The sequence below is a fragment of the Trachinotus anak genome, unplaced genomic scaffold (assembly GCF_046630095.1).
Source record: "Trachinotus anak isolate AG129_WGS33_773 ecotype Australia unplaced genomic scaffold, CSIRO_AGI_Tana_v1 ptg000001l, whole genome shotgun sequence".
Lineage (NCBI taxonomy): Eukaryota > Metazoa > Chordata > Actinopteri > Carangiformes > Carangidae > Trachinotus > Trachinotus anak.
Genome location: NW_027273852.1, coordinates 1,064,609 through 1,086,027, shown reverse-complemented (window position 1 = coordinate 1,086,027; position 21,419 = coordinate 1,064,609). Strand labels below are relative to the sequence as shown.

Here is a 21,419-nt window from a genome sequence, read left to right as displayed (position 1 = left end):
TACCCAAACTTCATCTGTTACTCAGGCACTTTCTACAACCCAAACATCAACTAATTCCCAAAAAATGTTAATTCACCAACCACAAACAGTTAGCAAGAGACCAAATGCTACTTTAATCCCTACAGCTACTCCAGAGCCTAATTTTGCATCGGCAGCTAGCCAGACTGTGGCTACCGGCCAAATCAGTCACATCTTAGATGCTACACAAACATCAGTAAGTGAGCAAGAGCCTAGCCAAGCAACCTTATTTAGCCAGGCAGTTGTAGATAGCCAGGCACCAGCTGAAAGCCACACAGAAAGAGCCAAATCAGCACAGGCCATAGAATCCCCACAATGCCTGTTGCTAGATACTGCTCTTCCTTTCTGCTCCTTCATGGTTGGAGAAAGATTTGTTGTGCCGAATTACCTCAACCAGAGCAGTGTGGAGGAAGTCCATGCACTCCTGAACAACTGGGCAAGGCTGTTGAGGTCACATTGCCACCATAGTTTGGAGTGGTTTTTCTGCCTTCTCTTGGTACCAAAGTGTGGCTCTCCGGGTTCACTGCCGGTGTTGCCTTGCCGGAGTTTCTGTGAAGTCTTGCGGGACAGTTGCTGGATGCTCCTGGATGAGGGACACCTCCCTGTGGAGTGCCACACTCTACCAGACGATGAGGATGATGGGTATCAGTGCTTGTCAGTTAGTAACCAGAAAGGTAATCACTGGTTCAAATGAATCCTATTTCTGGGATTCATTTTGAACCAGTTTTCAAAATCCCTATGCCCCAGTTTGTCTGGTGATTCCACCCAATGCCCAATACCCAATACCCACTGCCCAATACCTAATACCCACCTAATTAATTGTCATTTATCCCTGTTGTAACTGAGTCAGTGAGATTAACAGTGTCTTGGTTCCTATACACAACAAATTGATTGAAAGGAAAAATAAGCATGCTGCAAGTTTGTTAGTCTTGTTGCTGAAAGGAAGCTCTAGGTTCAGTCTAACAAGCATGATGCCAGTACACTTTGCAGCGTTTAACCTTTTGCATGTATGTTTCCCTTGTCCTTTGGATTGCATGTGACTTACTCCTTGAAGGTCCTTATATCTCACACACACACACACACACACACACACAGACACACACACACACAAACACACACAGTTCAGTGGGTTTGTGGTTCATTACCAAACCAAATGATGTGTATTTCCTCTGTAGGTTATTAACTCAGAGGGTGAGATGGACATTACTCGGTTTTGTAGATTTTGTATAGCACGTCCTACAGTGCAGTCATAGCATCAGGATTAAAAAGTATCAAGCAAGCAAACAAACATGACATACTACAATAATGAAAATGTGAACTGAATGAATTTAAGAGAACAGAACCAGGTAAAAAATAATGTCCAATGCTATTAATCACATATTTATTTAGGAATAAAGTACCAATTCAGTTTCTTTCCTGTCATAGGCATGGTTATTATTATTATTATTTTTTGTAATACTTAGGAAACTGTAGCTGTGTTTGCTTTTCCTCTTAAGCCTTAAAATATCTGAAATGAAAGAAGACTTCTTCTGTAAACAGTTTAATACTGTAGATACTTTAACATAGAGAATTGCATGTCTCTTTTGACTGTGAATGGCTTGCAGGCAGCTTGTTGTGCATTTGTCAAGACCCACAAATGGACAGATTATGTTGTCATGCATGGGAAGCAGTCATGTCTGAATCAGTGGTTTTCAGTGGGATGTCAGTTTGTACAACTGTTTTAGTCAAAGTATTTCTGACAGCTGGAAGGTTAAGGTACTCAGATACTCAACACATTTTAGCAGGTGAAAATTTTAAGGTGAAAGAAATGAGTAACCATTCAAGGCATGCGTTTCTGATCTGTAGTAATGTGCATAATCTAGATTGTTGCAGTTTGATTCAGTGAAGCAGCTGATGAACGCTTTGATCTCATGCGCTTGTAATTACCGTGACAAAAAATGCATTTTGATTCAATGAACATGGCATGTCCAGTACTGGAGCAGTAAATTTGTTGTTTGAAACGGCAGCAGTAAACTCATAGTTATGTGCTGAAGTTATATTTAAATGGATCATGATGTAATCCTTTAACCTTCTGCCTTTCAGTATCCTCTCTAGGATTTAAACTAACAAATACAGTTATTGCCCCTGGTGCCTAAAAATGATGGAGAAAATGACTCAGATGTTTACTGTGACTAGTGAGGGCTGATTCATGTGAGAACATCCTGTGTTCTTAGTCCTGTCTCACATAAGTCAAATCCCTCTCTCTGCTACTCTCCTGCCCTCCCACAGTCACTTCATATCACTGACAGTTCAGGTCTGTGCCTTTTTACAGCTTTGCTATCTTTCTGACAGCTGGCTCTATTGACAGACACCAGTGGACATGACTTTCTGGTTCCAGGAGTGACACACCTGGGCCCAAATAGATTTGAATTGTTCCAACTTTGTATGTCTTGTAGACACCACACCATTTCGAGACAATGGTGTGGTTGTCTACATGAGGAGGGTTTGGACTATAGGATTAGGGTTCATGACACAAGAGCATAGTGTTCATTTTTCCAGTCTGTACTTCATATAGCTTCATTTTGCAAAAAGGATTGGAAACATCAAAAAATTATATTCTCTATGTAGGGGATAGACCCAACAGTCCCAACAGTGCAAATACACCTTACTTATCAAAGTATGATACTGTTGCCATCTATACACGAGAGTTAGTGAAAGGATTCACTGGAGCGCTTTCAGACACTCTTAATCATTCTGGGATAGACAGAAAGTCACTGCAGTCAAGACCATCCGGTATCACTCATTCAAGCACAACACTCTTAAAAACCTACCAATGGAAACTGCTCATTAGATTGATGCTAATTAGATTTGATGTAGCAAATTACTTTGTGACTGAGCGAGTACGGTCCCTGTGAGGTCAGTTTGCTCCCAGATCCTGAGGCTTACTGATAAACTTGAGCCTATGAGCTTTCCAACTCCATAAGTTTCTGTTCCGAAAAATGCATCATGCTTATTTCAGTGTCTCACTGCAGCAGCCCATGATCATGCTGGTAAATTTGTAAAAGTGGCTGACGTGTTGGTGAGATGTAGCTTTTCAGCTGAATGACAATTTGTAAACCCACTTACTTCATCTTGGTCTGTTTTCTACTGCGTTTACCTGCTTACAAGTCCTTTGATCTGTCCACCTCACTGGTCAGAACCTGGACTGCGCAGCGTCTGGGAAGGTTCAGAAGCTTTTCACTATCTGCGGCTCTGCTGGCTCGATGTGTGGGAGGAGGGCATTGACACACTGCTTCTGGGACTTAATCCTACATCATTTAACTATGACCTGTCATGAAAGAATGCCTCATGATATACTCACATCTTTCTGAGCTGGTATTTTGGATTGAATTAAAAATGGGGCCATCGGCATGGGGCAAGAAACACAAAGGAGTAGTTTAAACACATGAAACATTTGAATGCAGCCCATAGACGTGTGGATGTGGGAGATTACTGTGGGAAGATGGCAGAGATATCAGTGTGTGCATGGAAACTTGTAAGAAATCTGTCAGATGTGATCCTTTTACTGCGGGGGAGGGGGGGCTACCCCTGTGGTAAGACAGAATTGTTAGGACACAATAGGCCTTTTAATGATGTCTTTCCATGGTTACCAGTCTCCTGCTTGAAAGATGAGCAGTCATTCATATCAGGGTCTAAAGGTCAACTGCAATTTATTTTGCTTAGTTCTTGACGGTAAAACTATATCCTGTATGAGAAACTCCATTACTCTCCGTCACTTTCGGCTGTTTAATTGAAATTAAATGAAATCCCGTCCCTGCCCCCCCCCACCCCCCCATCTGTGGTGGTCTAATGAGATGAAAAGGATGCTGTGCTGTTTAAATAAACACTTCTTTTTTGGTGGTTTCTCAGTGTGTGTGTGTGTGTGTGTGCACGCATGTACTCTGTGTTTTGAGGCTTGTACCCCCCTTTGGTGGTTTGACACTGATTTGTAGCACCACGGTTCCTTTGAGCAGAGACTGATATTGTATCTCATGACATGAGCGGCCAAAGCTGGCACCGGCTCTTCTGCGAGCTGCTTGCCAGGGAATCATTTTGACTTGGCTCTCAGGAGGGTTCCAATTATGGGCACAGTGTTGTCCGACCTCTTTGCTGCCAGAAACTCATTGCCCCCTTTGGTTTGTGTAGCACTGGTACAAAACCCGGACTGCTGAGGCAGTGTTGCTAAACACAGTAGAGAAGTACAGAAATGCCATGAGATGGATAGCAGCCCTCTTTTAGCACTCTTTCTGTGAATTTCTATGAAATACTATTTTCTTCCAGAGTTCCAAAAAGACATATTTATGAGGCTAGTGGTGTGTGGAAAGGGGGTTTGTTTACACCCTGTGTGCTGTTTAAATCTTCTTTACTTACAGGTATTAAACTTGAACAGTATTAAATTACTCTTTCCCCGAGGAGTGAAGTGCACAGCTTGTGGTAGACCCATCTCCCTTTTTGTGGTTTCAGAATTACAGCTCAGTCTTCAGCGTGAGCCAACATAAAATCTCCTTCCTGAGCTGTGATGTGGTTTTTGGATCTGATATCTTTTTCAGAGCATTCTGCTACATCAGGTGAAAGATACGGCACATTTTGTTCAGCGGTTCTTAGAATACACTTTGCTGAAAGAAAAGACAACTTTTTCATGGTGTTGATATTCAAAACTTCCTGTGTGGATTTTCTTTCTTCACTTATTTGACAAAATAGATTAGACACTTTGCCATTGGCTATAAAGCTACCTTTATATGCCACTATAGACTTTATATTGCTATAATTTATGTAATATTAAAGATTCATAAAGCAGTTGTGGAACCATATGTCCTTTCATAAGTCTGTATCAATGCTCACATTCGCTGAAGCATTTGTCATGTCAAACCACATCTCAAACAGTATCTTATTTCCCCAGATAAAATCGATTCCACCAAGTACTTGACACTGATTTAACATTATAAGCATTACAAACCCTGTAAGCAGCAACACACTGAAACCACAAGATCAAATGGGGATTAAACAGAAAGCAGAAAGCAAACACAAGCACTATATCATGTGGCCAGACTTAATTAGCTTCCCTTTTAAATCAGTTGTCTGACAAGCACTACATACAAACTTTATGCTACAAATGCATTAGGGTTGTTGACATTTTCTTTTTTTTTTTTTTTTTTTTTTTACAATCATGGGACTGTAATTTTCACGTCTGCAGAGGTGAACTCTCCAAACACATGGTCAGACCACTGACCAGCTCTGTGCCGAGTGAGGGGGGAGATCATTGCCCTTGTCAGCAGGCCTCAAGGGATGTTTTAAATGGTGATAGAGCGAAGTCGGTGAAGTTTTCTCAGACGGTCCAGATGTCCAAATGTTTTCCCATGGATTAGACAGGATCCTGTGCTTCCCAAAGCTGTATATACAGTTTCACACTATATATACAGCTTTATCAACAGGGTATCACAAACTCTGGTACCTCACCCTGGAATGTTGGGAAACGGAGAAGAACGGTGTCCCTCGTCAGTAAATGGTCGTCTCGACAAGACAAACTAGCACCATAAACCCAGCAGCGTTCCATTCATCAGCTCTTCTTTTCTGTGCCCAATTGGCCTTGAAGCTGTCATTGGATAACAAAAGCTATTTGGAAAACCTGAATTGAGATTGCACTTAAAATGCTAATGGTGAACCCCGTGTATACCCAACAATTTTTGATCTCTGTGAGGGAGTGACTGGCTGGCCCTTTTCTGACAATGCGGGCGCATTGGGCAGCCTTCGGTAAATCATTCCTTTGGAGGACTGAAGCAGGTCAAACCTTTTCATCTGCTTAACATTCACTAATGAAACTGTCTTTATTTACAATCCCAAACCTTCTTTTACATCGTATCGGCATCTGGCAGAATTACATCCGGATACTTTTTTAGCTTTGAAGTAAATAGTGAAACTTTTTGCATCAAGTGTATAATCATAGTCTGGTTCCTCTTTTTGGTAAATTCTGAGTGTGGTCTAAAGGAGTGCACATCTGTTCGGTGTGAATGATGACCAATGGGGGAGATGTTTCTCTAATGAAGGCTTTTGAACGCTTGTGCACACACGTTGTGGAAGAATGTCTGCTGGTCATTTGGCAAGTACATGAGAGAATCAGATGTTTGAGGAAGAGTGGTGGTGATGCTGTGGAGAGACAGGAGCGTGAGGCTGAAACCTCAGTTGCTCGTTAGAGGCATGCTGCATGCTGAGGGGACAACCGGGCTCTGTCTGAGAGATGCGCCTCACATTCCAACTTATTACCAACCTTGAAGTTTAATCTGCACACAAATCAAATAATTCTTTATGACAAGCTGCTAATCTGTGCTCAACAAATTGCGTGTTTCTTGAAAATGAAACAAGGAAGTGAACTGGAGCCAGAGGAGACATTTTTTTTAAGCACAATCCATGCCATTCAGGCCAAAAATAAAAGTCATGTTATATTTTTATTGGAGAGAGAGTTACCATACATGCTCAGTTATGGAGTGCTTCTGTGTTATATGTAGCTCACTTGTCGGCCTCTGCACCCGTGGCTGGGGGGATTTACAAATTAAAATGGTGTGCTTTCCCACATGATGGATTTCATCACTGAATTACTACAAAGTTTGGCCTCTTTCAGCCCTGCTCCGGCAGAGGCTGTGCATAGGAGGGAGCCAGGTTCAGACATGTGAGCACAGGCCCACTGAAGAGACCCTTGAGGTTTCTCATTCTGACTATCAGAGTAAACATCTGGTCAGCCTGGTGCAAATGACCGTTTAATGTTCACCACCATCCATGCAGCAGTGTGGTTCAGAACCCGGGACTCTCCTTGACTATTTGCATCTGTCACTTCATGGTATAACATTTCTAACTGTAGGTAGAAAATGATTTAAGCTTAAGTCTTGTATCTCTCAGGAATTTAAAATTCAGAAAGGTTTATCATGTTTTTATCCAGTCATGTGAGTTTTTAATGGTTGTTGGACAGATGTGCTCTTTGAAATTGGCCCCCAGCTTGATAAGATATGCTGTATTGGATATGTTATTGATTTTTCCACCACTGAAATTGAACTCAAGCATATAATTTTTACAGTCAACCAAATCAGATCTAGGAAAAAAAAAAGACTTTTTCACAATTGTATCACTTGTCTAAATGGGCTGTTCCAGATTTGTTTGGTATTTTGGCGCATCATTGTGTGTATGCTTGTGTCAAAATGTACAATAATAAGTGAGCTGGTGATAAATGTTATTTAGAAATGTCTGTCCCATTGGCACAGAGGGCGTAAATAATACTGGAATGTATTTTTATGGCTGTCCTGTTACAGCTTGACTGGGTTCTCTCTGTTAGCTCAGATTCAAATTAAATCATCTTTAGTTCTCAGACAGCAGGCGGAATATGCAGACTGGTGTTTGTGCTTGTACAGCGGAAAGCAGGACCCCGGGTTCAGCTGAGCACCTTGCGTGTTTAAGCTCTCAACAAAGCCAACTGCCGACCCCACTGATCTCCAGCGGTGGAGGCAGTGGGGAGGCTTTGAACTGAGCAATAGAGCTCGCACATTAGTCCCCAGGTGGTAAACCAAAGCATTTCTTCAAAGCGCCACAAACTACATCAAGTGCTCTGCCAAAACAGTGATTTTTGTGATTTTTCTTTTAACACGAGGAAACATTATTTTTTAAACAAGCAGGTAGGTTTAGCTTCAAGTTTGACTGTGCGTGTGAATGAAAACACACCACTCTTTGTGTTCCTTACATTTCCTGAACGCCTCCAATAATTATGCGCTGACCTCACCAGAGTCACCCAGGGTGATGGAAGAGTGAGTGCGGATATGCAGGAGGCCCAGCTGTTGGTCCCTGTGTGCCCTGGAGCTGTGACATTCAGCAGATGTCACGCAAGTCGGAAGAGTTGTGATTTTTTTTTTTTCGGTGTCTTCAGGAATGCAACATATAGACATCCGTCTTTAGCTATGGGGTCAAAATATAAGAAGTGAGAATAAAGTTTTCTGTCTGAGAGATTTGCAGAGGACACATCCAGAGGCTATAACTCAGCATGTTTTCACCTTGAGTTTAGCTCCTCTGGCGCACACGTGAGCACAACATCAATCAACTCTCAAGTCGTGGTGCATTGTATCTCCTGGAACGTGCCTTTAGGAATCAGTTGGTGTTAGCAGTCTTTGGGAATACAGGTCCTACAATGTCTGCTAAAGTGATCTGCTTTTCTTAGTCTCATATGACCAATCCCTTGCCTTCTTTGGGGATGTGAACCCTTTCCATATTGTGGTCTAGAAGTCATAAAAATGGTCTGTTTGTTTGTGGTCCCCTGAGCAGAGGCGCTTTGCCAATGCTTCTCAAAAAAGCTTACAGGAAGGTTGGGAGTTGTGGTTAATTTCCATTTCATTTTTTGTGTTCTAGTACAAGAAAATACTTCAAATACGACTGTCCTGTGCAAGTGACAGCATCTGTACCTGCATCAATCAGACATTCACTTTAAGCCAACCATTGACAGCCTAATAGAACCCGGTCTAACATTATACCCTGCCATGCTGCCCTCCCTTCTAACCTACACTTTATTTTATGCATATTGTGGCCTAACATCTTTTTTCTCTCCCCCTCTAGAAGACAGTGGAGTCTCCCTGATGCAGCTGATCGGGGATCCTCCTCCCAGTGAGATTACCCAAATCTATGGGCCCGACAACAGCCCAGCATATGTCTTTGGCCCCAATGCCAACACGGGCCAGCTGGCACAGGCTCACCTGCCAAGAACATTCTACCGAGACTTCGCCCTCATCTTCAACCTGAAACCTACCTCTGACAGGGGTGGAGTCATCTTCTCTGTCACAGATGCCTCGCAGCAGATCATGTACGTGGGTGTCAAACTGTCGCCTGTCCAGGGTGGCAACCAGAATGTCATCCTGTACTACACAGAGCCCGACTCACAGCAGTCGTATGAAGCAGCCAGGTTCCTTGTGCCCTCCATGAAGGATACCTGGACCCGTTTCGCTATCGCTGTGAGGGACGACAAGGTGATGTTCTACCTCAACTGCGACACAGACCCTCAGGTGATGCGCATTGAGAGGTCCCCGGATGAGATGGAGCTGGAGATCGGTGCCGGGATCTTCATCGGCCAGGCTGGGGGGGCTGACACTGAGAAGTTTCTGGTGCGTATACTGGCCTTGTCCGTTTGAAGGAAAACACATTGATTTAGAAGTAGAAAGTTAAACCTTTTTTATTTCAAAAGCTTTCATAGTAGATAAAGAAATATGTGTGTGATGCTTTGGCACTGAATAATTATGACATTGACTGCACTGATGTGATGGGACTCCTGCTGTGAGAATCTTGGAAAAGTGCTCTGTAGTGTTTTGATTTTCCATAGTCAGGCATGTGAAACATCTTGGCTGAATAACCCTCATATGACTTGATTGCCCAAATTGGCCGACTCCAGAAGCATAACATAAATGTCCACATCACCTCACCATCCTCCTTAGAGTTGTCTGCAAATAATTGGAAAACCTCACAGTTGGGATGAAATGAACTACAGTCATTTGACTGCGGTTGACTGCAACAAATGTTGAACTTAGCTGTTAAAGGGTTATAACTGTGGCTGCATGGCTTCTTATTTTAATAAATAAACCATAGACAGTTTTTTGTTCACACAAAAAAAAAAAATAAAAACAAAAGGGAAAAACCAGAAAACTATTTAAGCGTTGAGGGAAAAACATAATTTATACAATTTGACATCAGTGATTTACGAACTTGGGAACATTTTCCTTAATATTTACTGACTCTTTTATGTCCTTTTAATCCACTTTTTGGACTCTTTAGTAAGTAGTTTGACAATTATAATCCCCAATATAAAAAATAGCTTACTTAATTGCTTTTGAAGTCAGACTTTAAAATACAACCCAGGTCCCTTTGGAGCGAGGAGCTACTGTTTGTTAAATTCATTCAAATCATCTTTACTTATCTTAGAAAATAAGATACTTTTTCTGTCTGAAATGGACAGTAACTTTAAGTAAATGACTCTTTTTGTGCATATAATGGCGATATTCTGAGAGGCCGTACAAAAGTGCCAACATGACCTGAAGAACTTGCCGTCCTTTGAGTTAAACTTTAACGTCATGTTGATTTTTTACTTTGCACTTTACACTATTCAGCATTTCTAAATATGCAGTCTTGCTGGTTGCATGCTCATTGACAACCTTGGAAAAGATATTTTCACTACTAAATATGTTAAAAATCCAAATGAGAACCTCCAATCAGGCTCCATGCCCTTGAAGTAAAGTTCTTAGTGTTTGCCCAGCTGAAACATCATCTCTTGCTCCCTCCCTCAGTTTTACATTAACATTTTAATCTTTTTTATTGCTGTGTTTGAAGACTGGCGCTAATTTTGTTGTAACCCACTGCTGAACTTTTTCTTTTTTTCTCACACATGCCCATCTAAGGTATTTACTTGTGATTGAAGGCTGTTTTATAAAGTACTTATTTAAAAAAGGGAATCTAACTCTGTCACTTCTTTCAGGTCTTGTTAACCATGTGTTGTTTGTTGACCTCAGCATGGCCCTAGGGCTCCCGAGGTCTTGTGAATTCAATTTACCTAATCAAATTCAGACTTAGGGAGCTTTTTTGGCATCTAAATATTTACATTTTGTATTTATAAAATGGACATTCCACTCTGAAATATTATTTGTTTAGATGTCCCTTTTTTATTACTGGCAAAAACATGCTGCAGTTACATTTTATTCTTGTTGTGACTAAGATCTATGATTTATTACAAAGATCTAAAGCAGTTTGTTGGAAAAAGACCATAACATGTCAGCTAAACATTGTGCAAGTTACAAAAAAAAGCCTATCAGTCCAACCATTAAAAGTCTGTGTAGAGGCAGGGTTAAAATGTCAAAGAGCCTTTTTCCCATTTATCTTCAAAGTTCTCTTAAAAGATCCATTTGACTCCAAGGGACATAAATGTGTCCCGGAGAGTCAACGTGAAATAACTCAGCACCTCGACATACAGAGCTAATGGGCCCTTGATAGGCAGGAAGATAGCATTCATGGTATCTGTGAGCATCCTGTGTGGGAACATGTATCATATCGTGTGTGCGGGACAGAGATAGTGGCACTTCACAGGCAGAGGCTCAAACCAGAGACATCAAGAGCCTCTCTGATTTTGTGGAAACGGGGAATTCCCTGAGAAATATTGCCAACCCTTAGCAGCAATTCCAGAGATAAACATCTATATTTGTATGTTAAAAGCGAGAAGTCTTGTCTGTGGTGTGTGTGTGTGTGTGTGTGTGTGTGTGTGTGTGTGTGTGTGTGAAGTGCTGGTCTGACATTACTATATACATCATCAAACATCAAAACACCATGTCCTTGTTTTGCAACAGGGGGTCATCGGCGAGCTGAGGGTGGTGGGAGACCCCCGTGTTGCTGAGAGACACTGTGAAGAGGACGAGGATGACTCAGATATGGTGAGTCACAATCACATTTTGAAGATAAAGTTTTGCATGTGACTGAAATTCTTAAGTATGACTGCGGGGGAACAGATACACAGCTCGTTAGAAGAATAAAAAGGTATCTGATGAGGACATAACTGACTGTTAACAAAGCCGCTTGCTCGAACAGCGGTGTCCAATCAAAGCTTAGAGACAGTAAGGAGGCACTGCAGGCCTGTCAAGTTTTTCTTTTTATTCTAAGAAGCCACACAGAGTCATGTCAGACCAAAATGGCAAATAGACCTCCACTTACATAGCGTTTTTCTAGTCTAGAAGACCTCTGAAAGCGCTTCACACTACCTGTAACATTCACCCATTCACTCACACATACATACACACACTCAGACACTGATGGAACAGCCATCAGAGGCAATTTGGGGGTTCAGTACCTTCAGGACACTTCAACACGTGGACTGGAGGAGCCAGAGATCGATCCCCCGACTTCCTGATCAGTGGACAACCCGCTCCTCCTCCACAGCCACCATGTAACAACATATATCTTATATTTTTCCTTATCATACTAAGACTTACTAGCTCTACACTACTGCACAAGTACGATGCTGTTGCAACTGGAGACAATGCCTTCCTTCTTTTGCTTGGGACATGAAGCGTTAGCCTCAGTATTTCAGCTCTGAAATATGTGTCCAACAAGTCCACAGTCAAACCCCTTTTAAAATGTATTTATAAGTCATCCAACTAACTGTAGCTTAGTTTGCTAGCTAGATAGCTACAGGTCATTTAATTCAGCAACACTGACAGTTGCTGGATTTAAATGAGAAGCCTGAGTCAGGGTCTCATTGTCTTTAATGTTCGTCAGAATATTTAATGGTGAATCTTTCACTAAAATCACTGTAAACTGCACATGTGCTTAGCAACAGAAACTAACTTCACAAAGAGTCAATTCTGTTCAAATTCATAGTCAAAATGGAATAATTTAAATGCCCCCTCAAAAGCAGAGAAAACAGTAATCTAAAATTGCAATAAGTGTATACATTTGGGCAGAGACGCCCTGAGGAAGCAAGTCATGAACTTTAACTGTGTTGATTTATTCCAGCACGTTACATCACTTCTTTCCAACAGTAAATCTGTAACAGTTAAGAGCCTGAGAGGAGCCTTCTCACTGCTGACCCTGACCACCCACACACAAACACAGGTGCCTCTCTGCAGCCCACCAGCCGCCTCAACTGTTATTTACTAAAACATTGCCCCCACAGCTGTTCTGCTCTCAGAGACCACCAAAACCTTGTCCTTAGGCTCAAGACTGGACTGCTCGTTGTCATCAGATCTTTAGATGTCGTTTGGATTAGATGGGGAAATCACATTTGCAGTGGAAATGACAGGTTTCAGATTTCAGGATGTGCCTTTTATCTAAAACGATAACCTCACACACACACATACACAGCTGTGACAGTACAGAGGACACATTCAAGATATTGAATTACTAAAAGGCCCTGAATCTAACAGGAGATTACTGAATGAGACCTACGCACTTTCTTTAAATTGTCTAATACAATAAACATACAAGCATTTCACTTACAGTAATGACTTTTAGTATGTTATAAGTTAGAGACATAGAGAACTGATAAGTAAAATAAGTTCAGTATTAAATTACACTTTAATGTCATTAGGTAAAAGACTCATTGAGACTAAAATGTATGTTTCAAAAGGGGCCGTACCAAGAAAGCGGCACAAAAAATTGAATAAAACAATGAAAACAACACAGGCAACCAAAATAGGCCACAGAGCGCAAACAGCATTGAGAAAATGTACGAGATTGTGTGAGATTATGCTTTTATGTAAATTATAGTCAACTTGAATTTTACAAAGAATTTAAGTAAAGTTCATGAGGTTTGCTTGCACTGAACTCAACCTAGAGGAATATCTTGTGGGCTTGAAATGAAATGTTAAATGTGTGCTTGGTCTCCTCAGGCTTCAGGTGAAGGAAGTGGCTATGTAGAAACCAGACCCCCAAAACCAGCCGTGGAGAAACATCGATGGACGGTACGGAAAGACTTTTTCTTTTTAATTATTGAACTCTTCTACTTATGAAGGTTTGACAATTTACCTGCTGTTGTGTTGTTTTTTCTCATCATTTAAGCTTGACTTAAGGATGTTTCACTGATAATGTTACTGTTTCTTGTAATTATTTCGCTGCCTGGTTACATTATATTGAAACATTATAGGTATATCTACAATTTCCTTCCTGGAAATAGCTCTGAAACAAATTGAGTTTGATGTTAAACTATAAACCATGAGTGCATAAGACAGTAAGATGGAGAGTGAATGAACGGATGAAGAATGCTCTGTTCCCTAAAGAGGACTGAAACAGCTGATCAAACCAGACATGTACACCCAGCCAACAAAGATTATTACCAGCAGGCCATGCTTCTGCAAACTGAGTCATCCCATTGTGAGATACAACACTGATGTCTCAGGTTACTGGGTGTAGGTGAGTGAACACTGGTCCCTTAAGAGAGATTAAAAACTGCTGAGTTGATGTCTGGAAATTGAGCTGCCTCTGTGTTATACATTTGGATACAAAGACTTTTTACATAAAGTGCTGCCTCTTATCAGACCGAAGAGGAAACGACCTTGGTGAGTTAAAATGTGCCTGCTCTAAAGGTTATTTTATTTGCTAATAGCAGCCCACGCAGCAATGAAGCCCAGCAAGAAGAGTTCTGAGCTTTTAATGTTAGTTTCACTGCAGTAATTCAGAATAAGCTGCTCATGCTCAAACCGCAGGGGATTTTGCCTTGTTGGGGATGAAGTGTGTGTGCTCTGTGTAGATGTAGCTGGAGACTCATCACCTGGATAAAGGCCTAAACCAACAGTTGCCGCTAGAAGGAGGACAAGATCGTTGAATCTTCACCACCATGCACTTGCACGTTTGCTCTGTTGTAGTTTGCTCCCACTCCCACTCTTGTGCTGTTATTCTTTCTGCAGTCACCGATGCAAGTTCTCTGAATCGCTACTATCATTCATCATACTAGCATCTATTAGTATCTTTTTGTGTCCTCCTCCATCTCCCCTCTTGTCACTCTCTCTAACCCCCCCCCCCCCCCCCCCACACACACACACACACACACTTTGTCCTTCAGTCTTCCTCTGTCTGCTTTCTGTCTCTCGCACACTCACATTCACACAATCAGATTCCACAGACACCCACTCACATCTTTCCACCCTCAAAGATAGCCACGCATACTGAAACACACTCTAGCGCGAGCTCCACCCAGCTCCACCACCTCTGTGCGTGCGTGCACTCCTACTCGCAATTATAGTGGAGAGGTCGAAAAACCAGATGTCAATTTGGACCCGATCTGATCCAAGTCAGAGCCCCCTGCCTCAAGGCTTTGTTATTGTGACTGGTTTCTCAATCAGCTGTGCACAGGAACTGACGGCGATGGGAAGAAAATTGGAGAAGGAGACGGGGAGGGCGGGGTCAGGTACCTCAAGTCGGAAGTCTCTTCATCATTGCTGCCTTACTTACTCTGCCTTGATGCTGTGTACATTTTACAAGGGGCTTTTCCATCTGTTCAGTAGGCTTTCATTACCATCATGTAATATGCAATGTAATGTAAAAGACAACAGCTGGCATCTAATGCCTACCTGCTGATGCTTTTTTCGTCTGATGTCTGTTCGCAGAAAGTATAACCTACACTCTGCACAACTGTCTAACCAGTGCAATTATGGCAAGTCTGGGCAAAGACAAGTTAGACAAGAGAGAGTTGTAGAAGTGAAACTTTCCATTTTGTCATCCTGGAATTCACAGTGATAGATGGCAGAGCTAGTCGGTCATCCTTAACGGTGTCACTGCTGAAGTGTCGTCCTTCAGCATGAACCTCAAACAGGAAGTGTTTCCAGAGCATGATAGGAGCTGATGTTATGGGCATCATTGTTTCTGGTAGTTAGTTTCTAATATCCATTATGTACACAAAAAACTATGAAACACATGAAGGTATATTTTTTTATGAAACACACTTGAACTATGTTCTGCTTCTTTATGTGACACTTTTGTGGTATAGTTATATTTCTAGATCACTTAAGGCCATACTAAGGTTGCATTTAGAGTTATTGTCCACTTTCCCTCTCATATTTGACATGATGTGACTGACAAATGTCTTAGATAAAAAAAATACACAAAACAAAGGCAAACTCTAAACTATTCGCATGTTTTCATGCACTCATGACTTTTACAACACAAATTTTCTTAAGACTTTTGTAAATGTGAAAACATCAAAAAGAAAAATAAAACATAATTTTTGTTGTTGTTTTTTTTTTTTCTTTTTGGATTTAGATCTTCATAAAACGTAGCAATGTTTTGTGGGAAAATGGTATAGATGTGATGGTTCCCGTTCAAATCACTTGTTTCTAACTCTGACAAAAGAGAGTCAACAAAAGAGAGTCAACCCTTTGTTACTGCATTTTACAAACAGCTGGACTGTTTTTCCTTTTTCCTCAGGCCAACCACAAAAATGTCCAAATTCCAATATGTTTCCTCTGCGTACTTCATAGGACATGCACTGAAAAAAAAACACAACACTACCCTCCTCCTGCGTAGGTGGAGTATGTTGATTTGTGAACGGAGCTGCATACCTGCTCTTAAAGTCGGGGGGGGTTGTGTGGTTCAAATCTATCAACACTGTGCTCTAAAGGGAGAGCCTCCCACCGATCATCCCCAGCTATGATGGATAGGTGAAGGAGTGAACAAGCGGAGTATTCTTCATCACATTAATACATACATCAACTTAGAACTGTCAACAATGGCCTGGCCAAATTCTTAGCATAGTCAGTGCTGTGTAACGCAGTGGGGAGAATAGTTTCCCAGAGAGGAAACTGGTTAATGATTAATTAACAGCATTGGCTTCTCTTTGCTCCTTCAGCTGCCCCCCCCCCTACACATTCTTCATCCCACTCCTCTCTTGAATTCCACAGGTGACAATTCGAGGTGTATAACCGGTGAAGAATGAGCTATGGACGGGGGTATTTGCATTATCTCCTCCCCCGCTCTCTTTTTGCCCAAAAGGCAGTTGGGGAAGCAAAAGCCCCCCCCCCCAATTACTCATTACTCCTGTAGCTTCTCTCAGTCCTGCTGTGTTTTTAGTGACAGAAAACTATTGGCACACTGAAGGCTGTCTTTCTTTTGTCCACAAAACCCTACTACTCCTATAAAGGGTACACAAAGCTATTTATGAAGCTATTATATTCAGCTATGTCGATATGCAAGATTTAATTTGAAAGGTTAACAAAGTCATGAAAAGGCGGCACAGAGGTCAAGGAAAAAGGAAATTTTGGGAAGGAAGTGGTGGTTTACATACAAAAACACACGCGTGTTCCATGTCCTTCCTGAAATTCACCCTCTTCTATTTTGTCATGCTGCTTTACTAGCTGTTCAAAGTTAGTTTGAGGCAGCAGCAACACAGAGACAAAAAAAACTCAGTTATTGTACTCCATGTGTCACTGGGTAATGACATGTTGAAGCTGCAGGATGGGTCAGTGTGATAGTCTGGAGGCTGTGTTCCCTGACAGCCTCAGTGAGGTTCACATAAAGAGGAGTTTTGCAATTGGACCCAGACATGAGATGTCTGAGTTTTCCGAAAAAACAAAGAAAGAATGAAAGAAAAATGTTTGCCTCAGTCCTTGGTTTGATGAACATGTTGACTCAGTCATGTTTAAAATAGGCTTGGTGTAGAGCTGGGAAACACTCTGCTAGGATGAGCGCTTTGTCGGCACAAACTATAAACATTAGAGGATGAAGGGAGGAAGGAAACATGAGTCATTTTTGTTGGGACTGTTTGTGAACAAGAACACAATTTTCCCATGATATGGTTCTTACATTGTATAGTGGAAATGGGGCCTTAGAGTTTAGAGCAAGCTCAGTTCAGCTGTCAATAAATGTAATTACTCTTTTTAAATATGTATCTCTCTCTGTTGCGTGATTGTTTTCCCGTAGACTACTCCTCCATCCTCTCGTCCCATTCAGCAGCCACCAGTGATCAAGAAAGAGGAAGTGTCCATTACAAGAGAGACAGGTGAGTTTATCTTGATACAGTCAACACTTCCTGAAAAGATGCTTCATTTTTTTGTATTTTTTTTTTTTTATTTGAAAAACTCAGAGTTTCTCAAGGTAGTCCCCTGTGATTGCAGAGAGAGCTCAACACTAACTTGAAATTGAATATATTTGATATTTCTGTATTTTTTCGTTCTGTACAAGACGAGAGTTCGTCGGTTAAAAAGTGTATTTCTGTTTGAGTGATTGCACAGATGCCTTCAGATCTGCCCCCTTGCTGTTTTGCAGATGTCAGTCATTCATAATTTTTTTCCATTTCACTTTAAAAGATGGGAATTAGATGTTGTACCTCCACAAGCTGACACGTGACTTACCTCACCTGCTGGGTACAGAGGAGAATGTCTATAACAGCGCACGGTGCTGCGGAATTCATGTTCCCCGAACATGCAAAGCTGTGTTTGTCAGAGGTTGCAATAGATTCACAGACACATGTCTCCATCTAGTGGATGTCAAGTGTAACGCAGTATGTGGAGCAGCGACCCCTTATCTGTGAGGGGCACTCTGATATTACTTTCTGTGTAAATCACATCAAATGAAATCAGTTTCATGATGTCTGCTGTATTGAGTGATTCAACCCAAACTACCACTATCGGAGTGAGGCATTAGGCATCTGTTTTATGATTTATTTGAAACTTACTCTGAAGTTTAAAAATATTACATCTTCTGTGAACCTGCCTTTAATAACACTAACACTAAATACAGTGATGCAGTTCATCATAGGAGGCAAATGTCATCGAACGATCTGAGCACTGTACACTGTCTTTGAGAACTTGAACTTTTACTATAAAAATTCACCTTTGTGCCCATAATTAAAGCACAGATTACAGTATATTAATCAGTATTCTTTTGCCACTGTATCTTCAGGGCTTACAGCACCCAGCTGTTTAAGTTACTACAGTAGTGATTACAATAAAGAAAACAATCCAGCAAAATAAAAACCAATAGTATCTTAGTGACTGACTGAAAAGAGACTTCATTTAACACTGTCTTTTGCCTTGTGTTCAGCAAGTGACTCCCAACATGTTTCAGTTTCTGCGGAGTCGAGGCCCGGACTTCCTGGGTCACCAGGTGGGTCAGAGGGAGTAACAAGAAAAAAAAACCAAAGAGACAAGAATCCAAGTCTCCTGTGTTTTTTTTCTCCTTTCTGTTCTCTATATTTATGTTCTGCCTGCTTCTTGTGTGTATATATGTGTGATTCCAAAAGCACACAAGCACAAGAGTGCATGAATTTATCCACATTATACGGTGGTGGACATGTTTGTATATACTGCAGGCCAGGGGAAGTGAAAAATTAGGATGTTCAGGCTGTAATCCCCAGAAAACTCAGTAAACAGAGGAGCTGAACTGAGAGAGGAAATAAGCAAGAGAAAACTGTTTTATTGTTTTTTTTTGGTTTTCTCGTGGGTATTAAAGGATGTAATATTGTGTATGTTGCTTGGTCTGGATACCTGGTTCTACAAAAAAGATAGAGAAACAATTTTAGGTTTTGGCTTGGAACAGCAGGACTAGCATTGCACACTAGCTCAGGCTACTAATGCTATGACGTGTAGCATAAATTTATTGAATGAATCATATTTCTCTATCCATCCAGAGGCACAGGATCTGTTTTCCTGCTGCTAGATTCCTACCACTAACCTGAAATATTGCAGAGGCCTACCTGCAGTGGGTGTCATTTTGCTGTGCATGTCAGCAGTGTTGGAGATGGGTGATTTCTGCACAACTGAAGAAGTGAGCTGCATTTCATGTGGCCTCCGCTGAAAGTGACACATTCAGTTGGAAGAGTGTAAAGTCAATTTGCGTCACACCAGAAAATAAATATCAGGAAGGTGGTGCATGCAGTTGCGGGGAGGTGTTCTCAATTACCACCTCGAAAACCTTGACATGGCCTATAAATTGCAGACGTGTGCGCTGGGATTCTTGCTACATCAGGCAAAAAAACCAAAAAAACCCTCTCTTTTCCTCTCCTCTCCTCTTCTTGTGGGAGCAGGAAATGTTGTGTTTGTTGTTTGGGATGTTGGATACAGTCGTTAATCATTTCTGAAGGGTCTTTTCATGAGGGTGTGAATGACTCTGTCCTCTGTCGTTGTTTTGCAGGACCAGTTGGGTCTAAAGGAGAGAAGGGTGACCGAGGGGATAGAGGAGAGAAAGGAGATAGGGGTCCAATTGGGCCGAAGGGAGAATCGGGCTCTGGTTCCAGTTCACGGGGTGGTGCCCGTGGAGAGAAGGTTTGGATCCTTTTTTTTTTTTTTGGATGGAATATATGTACCAGAAAAGTAATTTGTGATATGCAGTTTGAGAGTTAGAGTTGAGTGCGTGGGGGATGTAATGAGTAATATGAGCTTTGGAGAAATGTCCCAAATGACCACTAGTGGGAGCAACAAGTGACTAATTAATGCAAGCATATGCATTATACAATTTATCACATTCTGTGCATTTTATTTCGATATAATAAGATATATCCACATAACACACTTGTCCAAATAAAAAAAAACCCAACAAAAAACAACAAAAAAAACAAGGTGATTAAATTGGAGGATGACACAGGACAAAAACAACAAAACAAACTTAGTTCCATTGATGCACAAAAGTTATATTCTGAGATATATTGAGGCTCAACTATATGATAATGATGATGATGAGGTTATTGAGGATACAGTTAGGTACTTTTAGTGTATTTGGGGAGTAGGGGTTGGTATTGCAGGTAACACAATTTATTCTAAATTTTTAAAAAATAATAATTTTATAGCAAACATTTGAGCATGGAGCTCTGTAACTCAGCAGAATTAGATTTCCACTGGTTCCACCTCTAAAGACAGTGTATATACTCAGTATGAGGACTTTTAGGGGAAACATGTCAGTGGATATTTATGTCACTGCCTTTCTGTGTTCCTAGTCAAATCAGACAGCCAATGAGGACTGTTGGCACTGACTTCACTCTTTCTTCTTATAATTGTCAGGGAGAACCAGGGGAGAAAGGATCTAAGGTAAGTTACAGAGAATCTCTTTTTGGGTCACTGTGATTTGGATCCCTTAGGCTCAGTTGATGAGACGTGTACAGTAGAACACATTTCATTTCTTGATGAAACTTTGGACTGATCTATGTGATACTGGTGTTTTACAGCTTATTATGGTCCCTAGAACCCACTAGAACAGGTCTGTTAATACATTAACCTCCTGAAGGGGAATTCAGTGGTGTTTTTCTCAGTGTGTCAGGCAAAGCTCTGGGAAAGTCAGGGCTCAGAAAAATATTAGCAATTAGCAATTAGCACCTTAAAATGACAGATATGGAAAAGCTTACATTTCCTGTGTATTCACAGCCTCAGTTCACATTGATGTTTCTCCATCTCCAGGGCAGTGCAGGCTTTGGCTACCAAGGAAAGAAGGGTGATACTGGTCCCCCTGGGCCCCCAGGCCTCCCCGGCCCTCCAGGGCCTGCAACCGAATTATCTGTTGGCAGTGATGGCTCAGTTGTTTCGAGGGGCCCTGGACCCCGAGGACCACCTGGACCACAAGGTGTCCCAGGCCCCCAGGGACCACCAGGAGCTGACGGAGAACCAGTTAGTAGATTGCAGTTACATTTTTTTGGCTGGAAATGCTAAATTCAGATGTGCTGTTGTTGTTGAACCAACTGTTTGTCATAGTACACATGTTGACACACTGAGCAAAATTTCAGTTTCACGCTAAAGTTTGAAGCATTTTCTTTTCAAAAGTTGTAATGTAAAGTTAAATGTCATATTGGCCAAGTCAATTTTATCTGTGCTGTGTATCCCTCATCCACACGAGACTCCGAGGAATCATTTCTTTCTTTATTTCTATCTCGCAGGGTGATCCTGGTGAGGATGGAAAAACTGTAAGTT

At 41.4% G+C, this 21,419-nt stretch overlaps 1 protein-coding gene across 5 annotated transcripts in view; it reads left to right on the top strand.

The window, feature by feature from the left end:
* LOC139625612 (collagen alpha-1(XVIII) chain-like) overlaps nt 1-21,419 on the top strand; it is a 73,972-nt gene that overhangs the window by 35,563 nt on the left and 16,990 nt on the right. For 3 of the 5 annotated variants that reach the window (XM_071485927.1, XM_071485871.1, XM_071485793.1), the window contains 9 exons: nt 8,623-9,164; nt 11,388-11,471; nt 13,425-13,496; nt 17,446-17,524; nt 18,568-18,630; nt 19,657-19,787; nt 20,520-20,546; nt 20,913-21,119; nt 21,386-21,412. In XM_071485927.1, the coding sequence (XP_071342028.1) occupies nt 8,623-9,164; nt 11,388-11,471; nt 13,425-13,496; nt 17,446-17,524; nt 18,568-18,630; nt 19,657-19,787; nt 20,520-20,546; nt 20,913-21,119; nt 21,386-21,412 (1,232 nt within the window). The remainder of the gene's footprint in view (nt 1-8,622; nt 9,165-11,387; nt 11,472-13,424; nt 13,497-17,445; nt 17,525-18,567; nt 18,631-19,656; nt 19,788-20,519; nt 20,547-20,912; nt 21,120-21,385; nt 21,413-21,419) is intronic. The other 2 variants (XM_071485988.1, XM_071485923.1) reach the window with 2 other exon arrangements.